General features: G+C 33.6%; 2 protein-coding genes and 2 non-coding genes across 7 annotated transcripts; all 4 read left to right on the top strand.

Moving 5' to 3' along the window:
* Positions 1 to 3418: 3418 nt before the first annotated feature.
* LOC102612976 (uncharacterized) lies at positions 3419 to 8079 on the top strand. 4 transcript variants are annotated; one of them, XM_006479838.4, is made up of 4 exons: positions 3419 to 3649; positions 3752 to 3855; positions 4731 to 5558; positions 5864 to 8079. In XM_006479838.4, exons 3-4 carry the CDS (start codon positions 4731 to 4733, stop codon positions 7631 to 7633), a joined length of 2598 nt encoding a protein of 865 aa, XP_006479901.1. In that variant the 5' UTR covers positions 3419 to 3649; positions 3752 to 3855; the 3' UTR covers positions 7634 to 8079. The 4 variants fall into 4 exon arrangements, with proteins under 4 accessions (XP_006479901.1, XP_052293830.1, XP_006479902.1 ...); XM_052437870.1 differs by lacking the exon at positions 3752 to 3855 and having other exon boundaries at positions 4914 to 5558; XM_006479839.4 differs by lacking the exon at positions 3752 to 3855.
* A 7268-nt stretch (positions 8080 to 15347) lies between these two features.
* Positions 15348 to 18347, top strand: LOC102623174 (zinc finger protein GAI-ASSOCIATED FACTOR 1-like). The gene is made up of 3 exons (XM_006480044.4): positions 15348 to 15668; positions 16070 to 16466; positions 16736 to 18347. The coding sequence occupies exons 1-3, from the start codon at positions 15455 to 15457 to the stop codon at positions 17910 to 17912; spliced, it is 1788 nt and encodes a 595-aa protein (XP_006480107.1). The 5' UTR covers positions 15348 to 15454; the 3' UTR covers positions 17913 to 18347.
* A 2124-nt stretch (positions 18348 to 20471) lies between these two features.
* On the top strand, positions 20472 to 20564 carry LOC112498429 (small nucleolar RNA R41). Its single transcript, XR_003065745.1, has one exon. It is a non-coding gene; the product is annotated as a small nucleolar RNA R41 (small nucleolar RNA).
* A 128-nt stretch (positions 20565 to 20692) lies between these two features.
* Positions 20693 to 20770, top strand: LOC112498432 (small nucleolar RNA Z155). Its single transcript, XR_003065748.1, has one exon. It is a non-coding gene; the product is annotated as a small nucleolar RNA Z155 (small nucleolar RNA).
* Positions 20771 to 20784: the final 14 nt, after the last annotated feature.

Raw genomic sequence — 20784 nt, 5'->3', positions numbered from 1 at the left:
ACCTGGTAACGCCCTAGCTAACGTTTTCCAGCTTTTGGAATGCATCTTCTTCAAGATAGTATATTTATTAATTCTTTTTGTGATACTTATTGCCACTTGATCAATTGTAGGTGGATGCTCGAGCACTTTGAGTTTATTTAATTATCATGGTGATAATTTAAAGGTATCATCCACGGGTAAGGTTATTTTAATATATAAATTCTTATCTCATGCAATCTAATGGTGAAAAGTCAAAATGTAATATTTAATACATATTTTCAACTTATCCATACACTTTACATATTAAATTTATGGGAGAATGACATATTTTGGTCCTTCCTAATTTTTAATAGCCACATTCCATCCATGATGTTTAAGTACCAATTAAAAAAAAAAAAAGAAGAAGAAGTATATATGTGTATAGTTGAAACATAAATATGACATTTTAACAAATAAAATTAACTATTTTTTTATTTTTTTATGTAGAGGTCTGGGAATATTAATTTGTATATGAGAATGTCAAATTTATCCATCTACGCTGTGTGTTTTCTGTTACACTTCGAAGTGAAATAAAATATTATGAACCAAAAGTAAATTTGGTTCATTTTAAATATAGATATCCAAATTCGATCATCACATAACAAATCTTGGAAGTCCCATAAAAGGTTAATTGTAAATATTAATGGAATTTTATGTAAATAAGAAATAATAATATTAATCCCTAGCTATCGTTATCAACGTATATCCTATCGCTTAATATGTTGTAATCATTTATTCATTCCTGAGGTAATTTTATTTACGTTCCGAGATCAACTCAACTCAGTGATTCGCATTCTCCTTCGTTCTCAACATTTTCTCGACTTATGTATTACGCCCAAAGATTAGACCCATAAACGAAGTGGGCCTCAGGGAAATTGACTTTATGGGTTCACTTAGTAATTTTGTACAATTGAGCCCAGCCAGAATTGAGAGAGTATCATAAGTGGAAGTCAGTCTGATTAATCTCAGGAAAAAAAAAAATATTCACGCTGCTCAAACTTCTGGTTTCTCCGACCGTTTTCTACTTCAACAGACTCTTTCTTGTTAATTGTTAATAAATATTTTGATAGATGAAAACTCAATCTACAGTCTACATTGAAATAATTTCAAATTATGAATATTATTGGGCACATAAAAATATTAATATAATAACACCAAATTCTTTAATATTTTATTTTAATAAAAAACTGTTTTAGCCTGTTTTTTTTTTTTATAACTGTATTAAAACGAATAGAATGGTTTAGAAGAGAAGAGATGTAAGGCTGTCTTTTTATGTTTGAGGTGTTCTCTCACAAAATGGAGGGGGTTAGTTGGGTGAGATGAAATGTTTGATAAAGAGAAAAAAAAAAAAAGGGGGGAAGAGGATGGGATGAAAATTGAAAATGAAGATGAAGGCCACCAAATTCGAGCTATATGGGTCCTAAAAAATAGAGCAAAACTAATGTTAGAGATGGAGTCGGTGGTGACCGATGACCACACTCCAACGCTCAAGTTGGATTTTGAGTAATAAGTGGCGGTCTCAAGGTCAAATGGACATTGAAGTTATCAACAACGACAAATATGCTATAGGAAAAAAGATGAATATGTGTTGTTTGAATAATGAAAATTGGTTATCGTTTTGGAAGAAATCCTTGAGCTTTTATGGAGTATGTCTGAGGGTCATTTTGGTAATTTGAAGATGTGGTGCTCAATTAATGGTTGTTATGCTTTATGTGAGGATATTTGGGTAATTTATCTTGTGATCCCTAGATGGTGACATTCTTAGGCTTGGAAGGTAAGAAAACTTCTAGTCATCCCTCCAATATTGTGCATGCGACAACCTCTCTAACTTGTAGTTCTGTTGCCTTTTAGGGCACTAGAGAGGGTAGCTGCCGCGACATTCTTCTATTGTTCTATTAAGGAATCTTCATTTCTATTGTCTTTTCATTCTTAGTTAAAAAAGTAGATATTTTTTATTTCTCACTTGATGGCGTATACTGTTCACACGCGGACTCTAACTACTAAAATTTAGCTTTTGAAAATGCCTTCTGATATTGTATATTTTACCGAAATTGCCCTTTCCTTGAGGAGATTATGTCTCAATTCCCCATGAACTGTCTAGATACCTTGATCAAACAGCATGGTTTCCCTCGGTTGACTTTCACCGCCACATGTTATGGGATTATTGGTCCACATTTGCGTCGTGATCTCCCTCAAGCAAAAACCCTTTTTATTATTTACTCTTTGAAAAAATACACTGGAATTTTCCTTTATTATAATTGAATTCATACATGACGATTGACAAAGTCCTATTATTAGCATTGAATGTACAAGATGGCAAAATAAATGATAACTAACGTCTAGAAACATTTAACTATTAAATTTTCCAATATTTATTTGCCGCACAGACCTCGGTCCTCCAATAATTTCAAACCCACCTGCGTAAACACATAATTAGCAATCTTGATTATGAGCTTCTATAAAAAGTTAAATCTAAAATTTAAGAACGCGAGCTGAAGTTTGTGTTAGCCCCCGTCGATGATGGAATAGTGGAATGCTGAAGGATCTATGGTATGTCCTAGTAATACGACTCGATCAGAACCGTCCAATATGTGTGGGCAATGTGCTTGATTCACATCGTTCACAAACTAGACGGCCGATATCAATTAGTTTTTAGCCGTACTACTTTTGGTGGATGCAAGTGATTGGTTGGACTTGGATCAGCAACTGTCGGCCTGTTTGCGATTTGCGAAACCGGCTTTCCACTGGGTCCCACACACTATTCTTTAAACAGCTCAGACGGATCAAGAGCAAAGTGGGTCCCATATCCTCAAAATTTTGCCACACAATCGCGCCAGGTCAGCAACATGTTTAATTGGGCAATATAAAAGTTAAATGAAAAAACAGAATAAAAAAATGCATCACCATCTGACGGCACAAATTCCTCAATAAATATCGTACTTACGTGGAAAAGGGTTTAAGACAAATAATATTTTTTTTTGTAATAAAAATTACTCTAAGCAATATGTATTTTTTTTATTTTTCTCTTGAAAATTTAGCCCGTATTGTATGTGTGTGTGTGTGTGTATTCAATTCGTTGCTTCCAGATCCAGCGGAACTCAAAAAAATAAAATTACAAAAATGCATTATCATGCAGTTATTATGAGTGTACATCCCACAAAAGCAAAGAACTATTGTGTCGAAAACAAAGCCAAACAAGCCCTTACTTAAAAAAAAAAAAAAAAAAAGAACTAAAAAGCAAGAGTAACGTGTCTTAAAATTACATAAAATTCCAACAAAGCAAGCTAAACCCAAAACGAAAAGCAAGACCAACATGGACATTTTAGTAATTATGCTTAATCATGAAAACCCACCTACGAACGCGTGTGGGTGTGGTCTCCCTTACAACTCAACACAAATCGAACAAACCGAATGAATACACACAATAAACACAATACAAAGCGTTCATAATCTTCTTCGCTTTCTCTCTCTCTCTTTCTCTCAGCGAACGGAAATTTTCTTTTGCTTTCTTTTTTGCCTTTTTTTTTTAAAAAAAATTTTGGTTTCATTTCATGTTTCTCTTTCCATTCATTCGTCAAGTCCTCAAGAATTCAACTTCCTTCTCCATGACAGCTCAAGTCTCTCATACGAGGTAAAAGAACGAATCTTCTTTTACTGAACTACAACAAGCTTTATTTACTTTTAGTTTCTCGGTGTCTTTATTTATCTATTTATTTGTTTTATGTTGAAAAAGATAATAAGTTGACAATCGAGGTTCATAGATGACTAAATACAAAGACCAATTTGGTAGGCTTGTTTTTTTGACGTGGGTTTTAACGTTCAAGTTCTTCTGTGAAGGTTAGCAAATGCTTTGCCTTTTTTTTTTTTTTCTTTTTTGGAAATTTCCTATGCATGTTTTTATCTGTTTGTTAGTTACTACTTACTAATATGTGACTTACTGTACTAGCGGTACTGTTTTTATTGTTGGTTTGTCTTATTACAGTTGAATCAAATATGTGTATATATATTAGTTTTTCACTTAACAATGGCTTTTTAATGGTTGTTTGTTACTTTAATTATTACGTGTACGTATTTATTATATTGAATTTATAGTTGTTCATAATCAGATTCCCAGAATGCGGCTGTTATTTTTGTTATGTTTTTGTATGTAAACTTACTGCATTACTTGCTATGTTTAGATTAAGCGCTTTTGTCAATGCTTCGACGAGAAAGAAAATTCTGCGTTTTTCATTCCCATAATTGTCAATTTTAATGTCATATTGTCGACAGGTTCCCTTTTTTTTTTTTTTAGAATTATGTTTTAAAATTTTCTGGAGATGAACTAGTGTATATAAAATGAATGTTTGACTGACCAAGTAAAGCAATTACATTCTAGGTTATTTGATTATCTTATGCAATTAACCCAGTATGTTTTTTGGTTATGAAAGAAAATTCAGTCTTTTACCTTGATTGGGGATTTGGGGTCCTCTCTAAATAATCCATAATCCATGTGGAAGGAGCAAGCTTAGATTTTCTTTTAGTTTTTTTCTTTTTTTTTCCCTTTCTTTAATTTGGAGCAGTGCATAGTTTGATAGTTTTTTGCAACACTTCAGTATTGGCATTTGCTTATCTATCAACGAATAGTGAGTTGCAACAATCATACTTTAAAGTATGAGTTTTTGTACAAGTGTACATGTGAGCTCTGAGGTTTTTTTAAAACTGCAATTTTGCAGATGGATTCTAAAGATTTAGATAACAACATGGAAAGCATTGCGGATGAACCTGAAGAAAAGTTACTTTCTCCTTGTTCTGTGGACATTAGTGACATTTTTGGAGATCCACAGGTTCTTCCTCATGTTGGACCTCAGTACCAGGCAGATATTCCACCTCTAATCTTGAAATATGATTGTTTGCAGCTCATAAATGAAACAACTCATTCAGAAATTTTGGATAATATCCCAAATTGTGTTTCTTTGGAGTCAATTCCAATAATGTGGGCAAATATTGAATTTGAGAATATAAATGGAACCGTAGAGTTTGACAATAGTGAAGAGAGCCAGATTACATCAAACGATGAACATGCGGAACTCAAAGGTGAATCTCTGGATCCTGTGTTGCATAACGGGCAAGCTGTGGTTGGGCAGTCAAATTTTCAATCAACAACTAAAAGTGATCCAATGGATGTTGATTTAATCTTAACGCAGGACTCAAAAGCCAAGTTAGATCAGCCAGAAAGAGGCCCCTGTCCTCTTCCTGATTCTGTTGGTGAATCTTGGACACAAAATGAATGTGAGAGTTTCCTCCTGGGTCTATATATCTTTGGGAAAAATCTTAACCTTGTTAAGAGATTTGTTGAAAGTAAAGCAATGGGGGATATATTATCTTTCTATTATGGGAAGTTCTACAGATCTGATGGATATCGGAGATGGTCAGAATGCCGGAAATTAAGAAGCAGACGTTTTGTACATGGACAAAAGATATTTACAGGATGGAGGCAGCAGGAGTTATTTTCAAGGCTCTTTTCTCATGTGCCAGAAGAATGCAGAAATATGTTACTTGAGGTATTTTCTTTATTTTTTTTTTCAAATAACTTTTCCATTACATAAATACACACCTTGATATCGCACTTGAGAAGTATTGCTTTATGTTGGTGTTGACATCAAGCCCTTGTGTTGCCTACAATTCCAGGCTCTTTATGCCAATGTGTAATCCCTGTCCATTGTAATTCTATTCACTGTTGACGTTTACAGGCTGGTCTTGATGTGTTAGCTAGTGTAGCTGTAATTCTATCTTTGTTTGAACTCTAAATTTATGACCAAAAAATATTTGTACTGTCTATTCATGAACTATGGTGTTATAATTTCAGGATTCTAGAAAATTTGGCGAGGGAAAAATTTCATTTGAAGAATATATTTTCACTCTAAAGAATGCAGTTGGCATCAGTAATCTTATAGATGCAGTAGGGATTGGCAAGGGGAAGAAAGATCTCACAGGCACAGCAATGGAGCCAATCAAGACCAATAACATGTTTTTTGTCCAGCCTGACGTACCGTTCGGTAAAGCATGTTCTGCTCTTACATCTGCAGACATTATCAGGTTTCTAACAGGAGATTTTAGGTTAAGTAAAGCTCGATCAAGTGATTTATTCTGGGAGGCTGTTTGGCCCCGTCTTCTAGCAAGAGGATGGCACTCTGAGCAGCCTAAGGATCATAGTTTTGCTAATTCAAAGAATTCTTTGGTGTTTCTTATACCTGGTGTGAAGAAGTTCTCGAGAAGGAAACTTGTGAAAGGGGACCACTATTTTGATTCAGTTAGTGATGTCTTGAATAAAGTTGCATCAGAACCTGGGCTTCTTGAGCTTGAAATTGATGCTGCCAATGGTAGTGATGTCAAGGAAAATGATAGGTTGGACCAACCAGTGAAGCATGACTCAGATGGTTTGTCAAAAAAGCAACATCATCGTTACCTCCAGCCACGCAAGTCAAGTTACAATCGACATGTCATGCAGTTCACCATTGTGGATACTAGTTTGTTTTATGGCGCAGGACAATCTAAAGTGAGAGAGCTGAGAAGTTTACCCACTGAAACTACTAGCATATCTACCCCTTCTAACCTTCCCAGTGAATCTGAGGAAGATACATCTGAAGATGAAGAAGAAACTAATATCCCAAATGCGGATAATACAACTGATAGGGGAGCAGGTGCAGAAGCAGACTCATCAGATTGTGCAACTAGCATTCTCAATGATAGCATTTCCAACACCCCTACTTCAACAAATGTAACAGTGGAAAATCATGCAAATCATAGCACAAGTCCATTTGATGACGAGCAGCAGAAGTCATGTATAAAGTTTCAGTTTTATCCCACAGAAAATTCTGGGAATCCAAATTGTTTTGCACCTGATACCAAACAGCAGGTTTTGGTGGCCAATATCAATGGAGAGTTAAGCTGCAGCTTTGGAGATATCTTAATGGACCACAAGGTAGATGAAAAGGAGTTCCATTACAGATCGAACTCGCAGAATGGGTGTGAGGATATGGTTTTCCAACATGGTCCACAGCAAAATTTATCACCAGCCAGCTCTTTAGCTAAAGACAGTCCAGACAAGAGCTATGAAGGCAATGTATCAGAGAATTGCCTGGATAGAGAAATATCTTTAGAAAAACCAGAACCCCATACATTGATAGACTTAAATGTCCCTCAAGTTTCATCAGATTTTGGAAATAGCGAACAGGCAAAAGACATGGTGAAGAATAATGACAGTCTTTGTGAAAACAAATTGTCTGTTGCATTTGAAACACGACAGCAACTGGAGGAATCAAATCTTGCTGATGACAAGTCAAGTACAGCTCAGTGTCCCATCAAGACCGACCGAAGGCAGAGTACAAGGAACCGGCCATTAACTACAAAAGCGTTGGAAGCTTTTGCATTTGGGTACTTAAGCCCAAAGAGGAAGAGAAAGGATGAGGAGACTCCACAGAAAAAAGCAATGCCAAAACCATCCCGTAGAATGCGCAGAAAGACTGTTGGTAGTGGCACCCTAAACAATGTTGTTACAGACAATATTGCGGACTCGAAGATAGAGAATAGCCTGGATGCATTACACAGTAATACCAACATAGTTGATGAGCATTGAGTCTGATGGTTTAAGTAACATGCTGGTGACTCCAGGAAATTAATAGAAATCATTCTTTTGCCCGCCTCACTCATTCAGACGTGTGGCACTACAAAAGGTGGTAATACAGGAGTCAGATGGCTTGTTTCATCGTAAGAGCAATTGACAGCAACGGTTCTTCCTGTTATGATTGTGTTCAAGGTCAACTTGCGGACTTATATCGATCAATGCCTGACAATCAACGGATTTTGACACAGAACTCTCAATCCTTGACGAGGAGAAAATCTTTTCTAAGGCTTCTCAATCTTGTCAGGTTTTGATCAAGTTTCTTAAAGGCCTTCTAATATAAAGATGACACTGTATAATTATTGTTTTGTTGTAAACTTGTAATAAGCATAGCTTCTCCCTTTTTGTGATTTTAAAAAATAACATGCAATGAGGAATAGATGCATTCTCTTGAGAAATAACATAGCTGTGCACTTTCAGCTCTCTTGGCAATCCAGAAAAAGAATAAGAATGTGAAGGAACGCGCTTGAACTATGCCTGCGCTCTCAGCTTCAATTAGAATTAGAAAATATGGGAACTGAAAGCAGCTATTTTTTGTTACTTGCTAGTAAAAGGAAAGAAAAAGGTCGCTAGTCTTCTTTCATCCGCCAGTGATCCTTCATTATATGCTACATGCTCCTTGTTTAATCTATTATGAAATAAGTAATATGTTGCACTTAATTTTTATTATTATTATTTTTTTAAGAAAAAGACATTTTACATTACGTACCATTCCGCAATCTCTCAATTCTCTAGTGGTGAAAAGGCGAGGCCGGATCTTGGCGCCGTCCATTTCAGGCCTATCGATCTTTAAAAATTAAAATAAGTTTGCTTCAAATTTTCTCTACAAAAATAGACCCCACCTTTTAAGGCCGGTGAAGAAAAACTAATCACCACGTTAATTAATGATTGTGAAACAAACCCAATTGATCAGGGTTTGCTATCATAAACAGGGAGGCTTCTGATCATGTCTTCTTTTTACACTTATCTTTCAATTAGTCAAGTGCTCAAAGATTTTCCTTCTTTTTTTTTTTCTTTTACCCAGCTGCTTATTTGCAGCCATAGCATGTAATATGTTATATTTTCAGAAGCTGCGCTGTAATCTGTGCTTACTTGCTAATTCTTTAAGAGATTTGCTTGAAACTAATACTACACAAATTACCCATCTACCCATAGACGAACTTCATAATATTTTCATCTTGAGTTCTGTAAATTTTTTCTCTTAATTGAAAGATATACATTTTTATATAAACTATGTTGAAGGGCTGAGCTTAAAATTCTTATATATATATATATATATATTAACCTATAGTCCTTTTTTAGTGCGGGAGTTATTATTTTTTTTTTTATGCGAACACACTTTTAAACCGCAAGATTTAAAGAGAGATGGTTTTTAACTCTCTAAAACCGCATGGTTTTATAATTCATTCAATAATTAACTCTTTTAAACTAAACGGTTTAAAAATATGCCCGCATTAAAAAAAATGCGAACATCTGCACCTGAAAATGATATTTTAACTTATTAGGTAAAATGACCTTAACTACTTATATCCGAAAGTAATTTCTTTTTATTAGTCGATGTGACACTACACTAATAAACCATGTAGTTTAAATAGCTTTCTTAAATCGCATGGTTTAGAAATGTGTCTGCATTAAAAAAAAAAAAAGTGGACGTATGTATGTATGTGTTATATATATATATATATATCGGTATCATAAAGACTTGATTATAATAAAATAAGCAAATGGAGAGAGATAAATAAGGCTTTAGTTGCCCGTTTGTGTTGGTTTTGTGCATGGGTTTCTTAGCTAATGTCAATTAGCATGAGTCAATTATATATTCAAATGCTGCTAGTAAAATCGTCTTATACTATTAGGTTGTATATGATATAAATTAATAAAATAAAGATGGAAATAATAATATATGTCTTTGCATATTGTCGCGTTGATCTTCAATTAATGGGTTCAAAAATTACAGCGATCATTAACGATAGAAACTAAAAGCAAACTTTTTTTTTCTATTTTTGGCAGGACGACGTTCAGTTTGGTGATGGAGGAGGAGCATATAAAGTGCATGCAGCTGCAACCTCCTAAGAAACCTCAATTAAAGAAACCTCCCCAAAACTGTCCGGGCTAGGCAAATTCCACCGCCACTCCATCAACCTCGATCACCCATGAGTCTATGACATGCCACATATAGCAAAGTTTTTGAATTAATTGTCTGTGATCTTGGTTTGATTCAAAATAATTGAAGCTGATTGATGAAAAGTTCATTATTGCTTTGAACTGTTTGAGTCTCTCAATTTTTGTTTTCAGCTGTGAGTGGGTCATCGATCATGAATCTTTTCCGACATGGAAATGGAATCAAACTATTAATTAATCCCTCACTTGGACTAATTTTTTGACTAATGATCTAATATTTGCTAATTAACTAATCCATTAATTACTTTTCGTTTTGCATGCTGCAAGGAAGGGATTTCAAAGGGACCAAAACCCACAACTACAATTGGAAGCTTATATTACTTAGGCAGAGAGGTCCGAAAACGACCCTTGTGCATTGGGAGATGATTATATTTACACACTCACTTGTTGACTTTTTGGAGACATAATGTGTCTTATTGCATTAATATTATGGAACTCACTGAACTAAAAAAAAAAATTAAAGAAAAGTATTATGATAAATATCTAAAAATTAATAATTTATTAATTTATGGAGTGTATATATAATCTAATGAACATACATTTTAATCAATTAAAAATTCATTAATCTACTAAACATAAATTAAATTAACCAAAAAAATTAAATTCTTGTTTCAGAATTCAACCCTAGAACTTTTAGAAGCAATGAGAATAATTAGAGATGAGATCCAATTATATTTATACGTCAAAAAAATAAAGTAACAATAGAGTCATATTTTATTATAACAGTTATATTTGCAATTTCATTAAATTATTAATTTATAATATGAATAGGATCACAAGATTATACAAGGGTTTTCAAAAAACGTATTATCTTATTTTTTTTATTAAAATTGCTAATTTAACCCTTTGGCCCAAGTTGGGACCACAAAAAAAATTATTAGATAATAGAGGTTATTAGTTTATCAAGTATTAAATTATAGAGGTTTTACTTTATTTTTTCTTTTACTAATAAAGTTGTTGTAAAATAACAAATATGATTGCACCCTAATATTTTGCTACTAAAAAATTACAAAATCTTACATTTTACTACTTTTCCGTTAGTTGATATATAAAATACCAAATTTGCATTTACTTTAAGGACATAAATTATAAATTATCAATAAAAGTTAGTTCTTAGTTAATTATTAATATTTGTACTAAATATTTTTTATTCAATTAAATGTTAATTTTTAAATTTTAAGTATTAATTAATCATAAAAATTTAAAAAATTAAATATATATATGGTATCAATTAAATGTAAAGTCGATTATTTAAAACTTGGGATGTCTGTGGTTGCATGAATGCATGCATATGTTTGCATGTAAGTTTGTTTGTTAAGCGTCTTTGTTTGTTAATTTTTATCAATAATTAATAATTAAAATTAAATTGATATTTAGTTGAAAAAAAATAATTATAATAAATGCATTATACAAACCTTAGGTTTACAAGTTTTTTGTGTAAATGTAAACTTTTATTTATTTTCTCGGCCTTTGATACAATAGCTAAAATTATTAGGTTTTATTAGAAAGTAAGGGTAAAATCAGTATTCTATAGGTCAACTAACCTTCAGCTCGTGAAAATGTGGTAAAATATAATATTTTATAATTTTTTAGAGTAAAATATTATCATGGTGTAATACTGATTGCATGCACCTAATTATTATTTCACGGTAATTTAAGTAGTTAAATAAAAATATCCTTAAAAGAAAATATTACAAGTCCGATCATCATAAGACTCGTCAAACCTGTCCAATGGCAGCTTCTTGTCGATCCATACAAGTTTTTCTTTTCATTTTTTTTTTTTTTTTTTTTGGTTGCGTCCTCCAAATATGTACCTGTATTTATACTATTTAACTTATGGGTCAAGTCCTCCATCCATTTTACTTTTGACTCTTGTCTCCTTACTTACAGTTCGTCTATTATTAAAAATAAAAAATAATAAATAATTATACAGATGTCACAAGATCCTTGGGACGGTGTAAAAGGGTAAAATCCTGGGTCATAAACTGGGCCAAGGAAAGGTCCAAGCCCTGTTTTGTCAAAGTCCAAAATTCTGTAACTAAACATCTGTTTTAATAGACGATTAAGTGGTCAAAAGGCTGGGCCAGACGTGGGGCCCGTCCATTTCAGGCCTCATTCACCACGTTAATGATTACTGAAGCAAATCTAATCACGGTTGCTATCGCCTATCACAATAATACAACATAATTACAGACAAGGACTTTGAATTTTTTGGATCATGTTTCCTCCACATCACCCTTCAATTAGTCAATAGCCTCTGCCTTATTAGCTATTACATCCTAATTAAAAGACTTTTTTTTTTCTTTTTTTTTTAAACGTAGCTGCCAATCTGTAACCATAGGATGTAATATTTTTCAAAAGGTAGGGATGTGATAGAAAGAAAAGAAATTAGCGATGATCCAAGAGTTAGACACAGTAGATAGAAATCGACAATTATTAAGTTTTCCTAATCGTCAAATTTTTTTTTATATTTCTTGTTATTTTTCTTCACGTAGATATACCATGGTGGTTTTTTTAATTTCATTTTTTGTTTGTTTGTCAAAAAATTATAGATCGATCAAATGAAGAAAAATGAAAAATCTATTATGACATCATTTCAGTTACAACGGTGAAACTTTGGGGTGACTCAAAATAGTTGAAGAAGTTTCTAAATGAAGTATTCCGGTAAAAATACTCTCTAATACCACATAACCCATCTCTCACACTTGCATATGTACATACGTACATACGAACATACATACATACATACATATACATAATGATAGACAAATAAGTTCATACTTGATGTTATTGGATATTACAATTAGATGGTAAAATCTTTTCTTTTCAATTATTTCTTAATTCACTTAATTAAAACATGCATGTCTACATCACCCACGATATTATAATATCCAATTGTGCATATATATATATATATATATATTTTCTTTAATCAAACATCATTATCAGGAGAGTTTTAATCAAATAAAGAAAAGCTCACAGAGAGGAATATAAGGCTTTGGCCGTCCTTTAGTGTTGGTTTTATCCATGGGGGCTCTTTGCCAATGTCAATTAGCATTTAGCGTCTGAGTCAGTTTTTTTTTTTTTTTTTTTTTAATAAATAATATGAGGTGTATCGGCATCCAAATGCAGCGTCTTTATATTAGGTTTTATCGTAATTTAATCAAATAAAGATGGAATAAATTGTGTCTCGACGACATTGCTGTGTTGATGTTAATTTGCTTCATAAATTGCATCGACCTTCAACGATAATAACTAAGCAATCTTTTTGTCACGACGCTTCATTTGTTGATGGGGGAGGAGCATCTTCCATCCTGCCAACGGTATTATATTTAATTAATTTGACTGGAATTTCAGAATTTAGCCCGTGGTTGCATATTCTACCTTCTGTTAATTTGTTTCTTGTTTCTTATTTTTGTGGAATTTGGTGCACCTACTTCGTGGCCGCATATATATATATATATATATATATATATATGTACACTCACTCGCACACAAAAATTGTTATTAAAATAGAATAATGAATTCCCTTCGACCGAGTCACCAGGGCAAAGGCAACGACATGCATTTCCCAGGTTAAAAAAAAATTATTATTTTACCATAACAACGTCCAATTCTCTCTATTAATTATAATTTGTATATTGAATCTACCATGGATGCTCGCTTTTTCTCTTGTGATTGAAGCTTTAAATTTCTATTAATTGCGTGTTAATTTGGCAATATTCATCACCAAATTAATATGAAAACAAGAGCATATCCAAAACTTAATTAGTTGGCACTGAGCAAGCCGCAACACCAACAGTACATAGTTAATATATATATATATATATACACAGATATGGCTTGGTTAATGGCATTCCTAGGCCAATCCAAAAACAGATATTTTTATGCTAATTCCTGCTTGTATCATTCAAGATTCCCAGACAATAACAAGAAGAAGAAGTTATATAGACATAGCAAGAAAGCAGCGTCTCAGAGACTTACAGATACGCTTTTAATGAAGAAATTAATGCGAGTTTACTCTTTTTAATGTGGTTTCGTCCGAAAGGAAGCCACGGATTGACCTAAAACAAACGCATGTGGAGGCATAATTTTACAGTAAAATTTAATTTGGATGATCAATAACGTTATGTTTGATTATAAACTTAGCTTTCGTCGTTACGTACGTCAGTATTAAACTGTAATTCTGATAATAAACAAATAAATAATGCAGCAACAGTCTTCTTTTATTGAAATTTGATCGAGTAGATTAATGTTTATACAAAAGATAATGACTGGCTGGTTTGGTTCGCTTCGATTGTTTGGATCAAATGAGACAAAAGAGGATTCGGCACCGTCCAGCTTCTAAGTTCTAACTAATAGCGACGTGCAATTGTTAATGACCACTATAAGAAGAGTTAATCATCAGCAGCGGTAAATAGCGTATCTGGGACAAAAAGCTTGTTACTAAACCTGTAGGACAAAGCTGTAATAATCTTGCAATAATTTCACAGTTATGAATCATGAGGACTAGTGATCTGTATATATATATATATATACTGTGTTATTTCAGCAACATTTTTTCCCTTTTTTTTTTTTTTTCATTTTATTATGACAACCGTTGATTTGGTATTAATTATCTGAGTGCGTATTTTATTTTGCATCCCATGGTGGTGATGATAAATTGATAAGACTACACCTTTGGCTTTAGTGCCACCTGCTTATAATTTAACAAAAGCAATACAATTAAATGCTAGCGGCTCAAGCTTGTGACAAAATTCTCCAGCCCCTTTATCTGACTGCTGCCTAAGACCGAACACTTATCACATAATTTGATGAAAGATTGATTCTATTTTACCTTAAAAAGAAAGAAAAGTCTTTAAGATATATTAAAATCATCTTGTCAGTTGAAATTAATTGCTTTCTTTCCTGACAAGTTAAATATATATATAATAATGCATAAATTATTTAATTACCTCCAAAAATAATATCACGAGTATATATTCATCAACTTTAATTAACGCTAGTTATATTATGTTCACATTCGGACCCTATACAAAATGACAAATAACGATCATTTCTTAATATGACCTTTTTAAAATTTTTTAAAAATATTATGGCACACAAAATCATAAGAAAAAATTGATCTTTAGATGAGACTATACAACTGGCGACTTATCAGACTAGAGGTCAATCATGACTCACGAGCTTAAATCCAATAACCCGAATCATATTATAACTTCTTATTAAAGAATAAAATTATTAATTAACATATATAGAATGGAAATTAACTTAATAGCCAACAATTGTAAGGGGCATTTGCCTAGAAGTTGTCTCATGTGGACACTATATATACATATAAAAAGCCAAAGAAGACCAAATTTCAATGCTAGTCTTGTTGTAGATGGAAATTAATTAAACACTAGCTAGCATCTCATCTTCACCAGAAATGAAGGGGAGTTCCTGGCTTTTTGTCATCCTCCAGAAATAGCAGATTCCTGATTTTGTGTTTCACCAACTACAAGAAAAAAGAAACAATTGAGTTTTGGCAAAGAGAGAAAATAAAAACAAAACAAACTTTTGTATATTAATTCTCACAATCTTTATTGTTACAAAATGTCAAATATCACAGGTGATGAAGGGAGCTTCTCTTCGGGAAACACTGGCGAAGAAGTCCAACAGCGAATTCGGGAAAAGCAGCAGCAAAATTTACTGAATCACGTGCATGGCTCAAGTGCTTCAGGACCCTCTGGTGCCACTAATAGCAATGGCTCTAGCTCGCAACAGCAGCAGCCTCCTAAGAAGAAAAGAAACCTTCCTGGAACTCCAGGCAAATTCAACCACTCATCTATATATATATAGCCAATCTTTATTAATTATGCATCTTTCATTCACCGCATGCTACATATAGTTAAGTTTTCGTGAACAAAGCAATTGAAGTTCTTTGAATTCCGATCTTTTTTTGAAAATAATTGCAGCTGATTCATCATGGTGTTATGAGAAGTTCAATTATTGCTATGCAATGAGATTGTGCAATTATTGCGTAGGGTACTGTTTGCTTGATTGCACTTTTTGTATCTCTTTTTGGTTTCAACTGTTTTGAGCTGTCATGGGGTCATGAATCTTTCTTAACATGGAATTCTACTATTAAATCCCTCCCTTTGACTAATTACATGTACTAATCTTTGCTAATTAACTAATTGATGATTATTCGATTTATGTATAATTTAGATCCGAATGCTGAAGTTGTTGCTCTATCACCAACAACACTCATGGCAACAAACCGGTTCGTGTGTGAGATTTGCAACAAGGGATTCCAAAGGGACCAAAACCTACAGCTGCACCGCAGAGGTCATAACCTTCCATGGAAGCTTAGGCAAAGGACTACCACCGAGGTCCGAAAGCGGGTCTACATATGCCCCGAGCCAAGCTGCGTTCACCACAACCCGGCTCGTGCATTAGGAGATCTTACAGGTATCAAGAAGCACTTTAGCCGTAAACATGGCGAGAAGAAATGGAAATGTGACAAATGCTCAAAGAAGTATGCAGTCCAATCTGATTGGAAAGCTCATCAAAAGACCTGTGGCACTAGGGAATACAAATGTGACTGTGGTACCATCTTTTCCAGGTTCATATATTAAACCTTCTATATATTGAAGCCAAGCTAACAAATATGTATTATATAGTTTATTAGAGAATGGCCGACAACACGAAAGGCACTTTTACATGCACTGCCTTTTTGACATCTATTGTAGTAGTAAGTTTGAAATTTTTGTCTTGCATCTATTCTCCTGTAGAAATTTGAATCAATTGTTGTTATTAGTACAAACCTCATATCCACACTCTTCTAGACAAGCAACCTAATATGTCCCCATTGCTTATTTTAAAATTGTGCAGAAGAGACAGCTTCATCACCCACAGAGCCTTCTGTGATGCATTGGCTGAAGAAAACAACAAAGTAAACCAAGGACTAATGGACAATTTAGGACAAAACATGCAAAGCCAGATGCCAGAGCTCATGTCATCAATGCCCTTGAACACCGGAGGCAACAACACATCACTTGGGATGTCGGAGTTCAATAATTTTGATCCCAAAAATCCAATGAAATCACTCCCTCAAGATCTAGTCCCAATGCCTTTTAAGTCCGTGAACATGGGAGGAGGAGGAGGAGGAGGAGGAGGAGGAGGAGGCATGTTCTCAAGCAGCTCTGGCACTCTCTTCGGTGGGCCGAGAAGCATTTCCTCTTCTTCCTCAAGCCTGCAGTTGAGCTCTAATAGCTCATCTGGATTCAACTATCTCCAAGATAGCAAAAACGGTTGCCTGATTTCGGGTACGGCTCACATGTCAGCAACAGCACTGCTGCAGAAAGCAGCCCAAATGGGTGCTACAGCAAGCAGTGGTATTAACTCCCCGATGATGCAAAAGAGTTTTACAAATAGTATGGCAGGGCCCGACCAGCAACTCTCTTCAACTAATAAGACACCAGCTTACGGATCCATTCAGAAGCAGCATAATGCTTCATACGATCAACAACACTTCCCATCTCAGGCAGCTCATGAGCAGCAATCAAACATGATGATGCAGAAGGCCACACAAGACATGTCACAACTTTTTGATCAGCACACTGGGGCAGCTAGTACCGGGGGAATGAATAATGATATGGGAATAATGTTTACTGGTATGTACATGAGTAGTGGCGGTGGTGATCACCAAGGTGCTGCTGGCCTAGGTTTTACGAAGAACATGGAGAATGAGGATAGCAGTGGGAGTTCTAGCTTGATTCAAGCCGGAAGAAATGCGATGGAACGAAACTCCACGACAGGGCCGTCGAGATTTGGAGGGAGCAATGTAACTGGTGGTGGTGGTGGTGGTGGTGATATGATGACTCTTGATTTTATGGGGATTGGTGGAACAAGGCCGGCAAATTTGCACGAGCAGCAGCAGCAAAGAATGGAGCTTGAAGCAATGAGTCACCATCAAAGAGTGCCAATGATGACTCCTTTTCATCAGCAACAGCTCCCGCATTCGCATGGGGATTCAGTTCTTGAAAAGCCCACTTTATGGGATGCTTGAGAAAATCTGATAATAAAAGTTGTTATTTTTTTTTTTTTTTCTTTCTTGGTTTTCTTAATCCAGTTAGACTTTAGAGCTCTATGATACATGCAGAGCTTCTCTTTCTTGGCATAACATGAGGAAATTGAGATGTGCGCCAAGTATCGACTCCGCAAAGCACCTTGCCAATACAAAACTAATCATGAGCCTGTGATTTGAATTGACGTGGCGGCGAACCCCATGCATAATTGATTTAAGAGAAACTCTTGTCTGGTGTCAACACCAACAGATCATCTGCTGTTGTGATGATATGTTGGCGCAATTATTTCGTGACATGTGGCAATTATTATTGTTATTTCACTTTTACTAGTGAGAAATTCATCTCTATGACGCCGATACTTTACCAAACGAACCACCAAAATCTGAGCGGTTAAAAAGGTCTTCATATTCCCGTCATTTCTATGTCTTTATCGCAGTATTAATTAAGAGTGAAGTGAAACTCTTTAGTTCCCTCTCTTCTTCCTTCTGGCCTATTTAATTTTTAGCCCTCTGTAATTTGCTTCTACTATCTCCATTTTTGTTTTCACTTCTTTCTTTCATATTTTGTCTCAGATGCATTAGAAAAGAAACTAGAATGATAAATGCAATTGTTAATTTTTAGTTTTCAGTAGGCCGCAGAGAAATTAAAGCAGAACGAGAAAACTAATTAAGATGAAAAATTAAGAAAAATGTTAAGAGAGTAAAGGTTGATAAAGGAACTACAACTATTACGTGGTGTTATAGTGCTAATCTATCCTTTCATTTTTTAACCCTATCACTGGTGTTATAAGTAATTTTATCAGCGTTTTCTCATATATATATATATATATATATATATATTTTGGGTCAAAAAATGAATGCTTTGAAATCATTTAATTAAGACTTTTAAGTATATTTTTTAAGTGGCTTCCACGCATCACGAGATAATGGATCGACACCACCGCGTCAGTAGTAGATGGTCTGATGGTGTTGAAATTGAGAAGACTTTCTCCTAATTTAAGGCTTAGTTTGTTATAACTTTTTAAATAAAATTTATTTAAGTAGAGTTTTTATTAAGAGAGTTCTTATCTAAAAAATTTTCGTTTGTTTGATTGTCAATTAGAATTTTTATTAAATATTATAAAATTACTTTAATAGATAATTTTTTTAAAGTTATGTTATAAAAAAATGAAATAAGATTATCAAATAAGTAAATGATATTTTATACATATTAAATTTAAAAAATACTTTCCACCTATACCCCAAAAGTTAAAATTTTGAGTTTTTATTAGTAAATGCAAAATATCTTATTTAATCTTCAAAAGCTCTAATAAAAGAACAACTAAACAATAATTTTTTTTTATAAGAGCTTATAAGATTAAATAAGCATTTACAAAAAACTAGATAAGTAATAACAAATAGACACTAAATTTTAATGAGAAGATAGTTCTTTTAAAACTTCTCTATTATTTAAAATGTAAATTAACAAATAAACAAGGAAGACTACTTGGAGAGTTGAGGGTAAATCAATCAATTTTGTATTATGGTCCAAGATATTACAAACCATGCATATTTCAATTAAGTTTGGGAACATTTGGATTACTCGTATTTAAATAGTCTATTACTATTTCCTCAAAATGAGAATAATTTTCAATCTTTTATTTTATTTTACTGATGATAATATGGATTATTCTTTGTTCATTGGTTTTCTCTTCTTAACCATGCGCAGCATCAATCTAATTTCATACATCCCGTATGGATGGGACGCGGGACATAAGAAATAGATATAATGGGGTCAGGCTATTTGAACCCATGAATTTTCTCTCTATATTCTTTTTTTAATTAAATGTTTTTAAAAAAATTACTTAATTAACCATTTCCTCTCTTTCTCTTTTCAATCTCACAAATTCTCATCAATTCATTTAGATATATCCTTTTTATTGCAAATAATTGTTATCTCTAGCTAAAAAGAAAAAAAAAACTTATTATTTAAGAATGAATATTAGTAAATTTTGATTAGACATGAAAGTCAAAGAATATTAAGAAATTATTTTTTACCAAACATTAAAGCTAATGAATATTAAGAAAACAATTATTATGCATAGAAAATATAAAAATATAGATCATGATATACTAGGAAAAGCCAAAAAATAAATAAATTTAAAAAAGAGAGAAATTCATAATTCCAAATATTTTTGCCAATTAATTGTTACTCTCTCAGAAGTTAAAAGTCTAAACAAAACGGAAACTGATAATAAGACTATCCATGGGCCAGATGGGCTAAAAGGCTGATTGAGGTCTCGAGAGCCCAAAACAAACATGAGGTGCAGCATCGTAAATTCAACCCAACACACCAAAGCGAACTTACGGGAAACCCTAATCTCTACTATGCCTATATATATAAATTGTTGAGAGAGCATGGCCTTCACTCGCGATTAACCAGCTCCGACGATTTAGAAGAGAGCAAATGCTCTCTCATTTTCTATCCAATTTATATGTTTTTTTTTTTTTTTTTTTTCCTTAATGGTTGTGTGCTTATAGGGTTTAGGGATTGTGGCAAGAGTAGAGGCAGTGATGTTCAGAACTACCTATTTTATGAGGGGGATTATCCCCCTTGTGATTATAAACTACCAATGGATCCTTCTGAGCCTTCTCTCTTCTTCCTTTCTTATTCTCTTTTCCATTTCAGTTGATTTTGATTTTCTAGTTATTTTATTTTATTTTAATTTTGAAAGAAAAAACAAAGTCTTGTAACTTGATGATTTCAATACACGAGTACGAGCCATTGATGTGATGATGATAAGCTTTTCAGAAAATACGATGTCGACTTAATAAAACAGACTACAATTATCTGATCAATGGCTCTCCCTCCCTC

The sequence above is a fragment of the Citrus sinensis genome, chromosome 3 (genome assembly GCF_022201045.2).
Source record: "Citrus sinensis cultivar Valencia sweet orange chromosome 3, DVS_A1.0, whole genome shotgun sequence".
In the NCBI taxonomy this organism is placed as follows: Eukaryota; Viridiplantae; Streptophyta; class Magnoliopsida; order Sapindales; family Rutaceae; genus Citrus; species Citrus sinensis.
The sequence above is the reverse complement of the archived record's forward strand: the minus strand, read 5'-3'. Positions and strand labels throughout refer to the sequence as shown.

Bases quoted from the DNA above. Each gene is read 5' to 3' on its own strand.
- LOC102612976 (XM_006479839.4), top strand. From the start codon at position 4,731: ATGGATTCTAAAGATTTAGATAACAACATGGAAAGCATTGCGGATGAA. The intron at 5,559-5,863 runs GTATTTTCTTTA...TTATAATTTCAG, and splicing joins GCAGAAATATGTTACTTGAG to GATTCTAGAAAATTTGGCGA.
- LOC102623174 (XM_006480044.4), top strand. From the start codon at position 15,455: ATGTCAAATATCACAGGTGATGAAGGGAGCTTCTCTTCGGGAAACACT. The intron at 15,669-16,069 runs GCAAATTCAACC...TGTATAATTTAG, and splicing joins AAACCTTCCTGGAACTCCAG to ATCCGAATGCTGAAGTTGTT. The intron at 16,467-16,735 runs GTTCATATATTA...AAAATTGTGCAG, and splicing joins TGTGGTACCATCTTTTCCAG to AAGAGACAGCTTCATCACCC.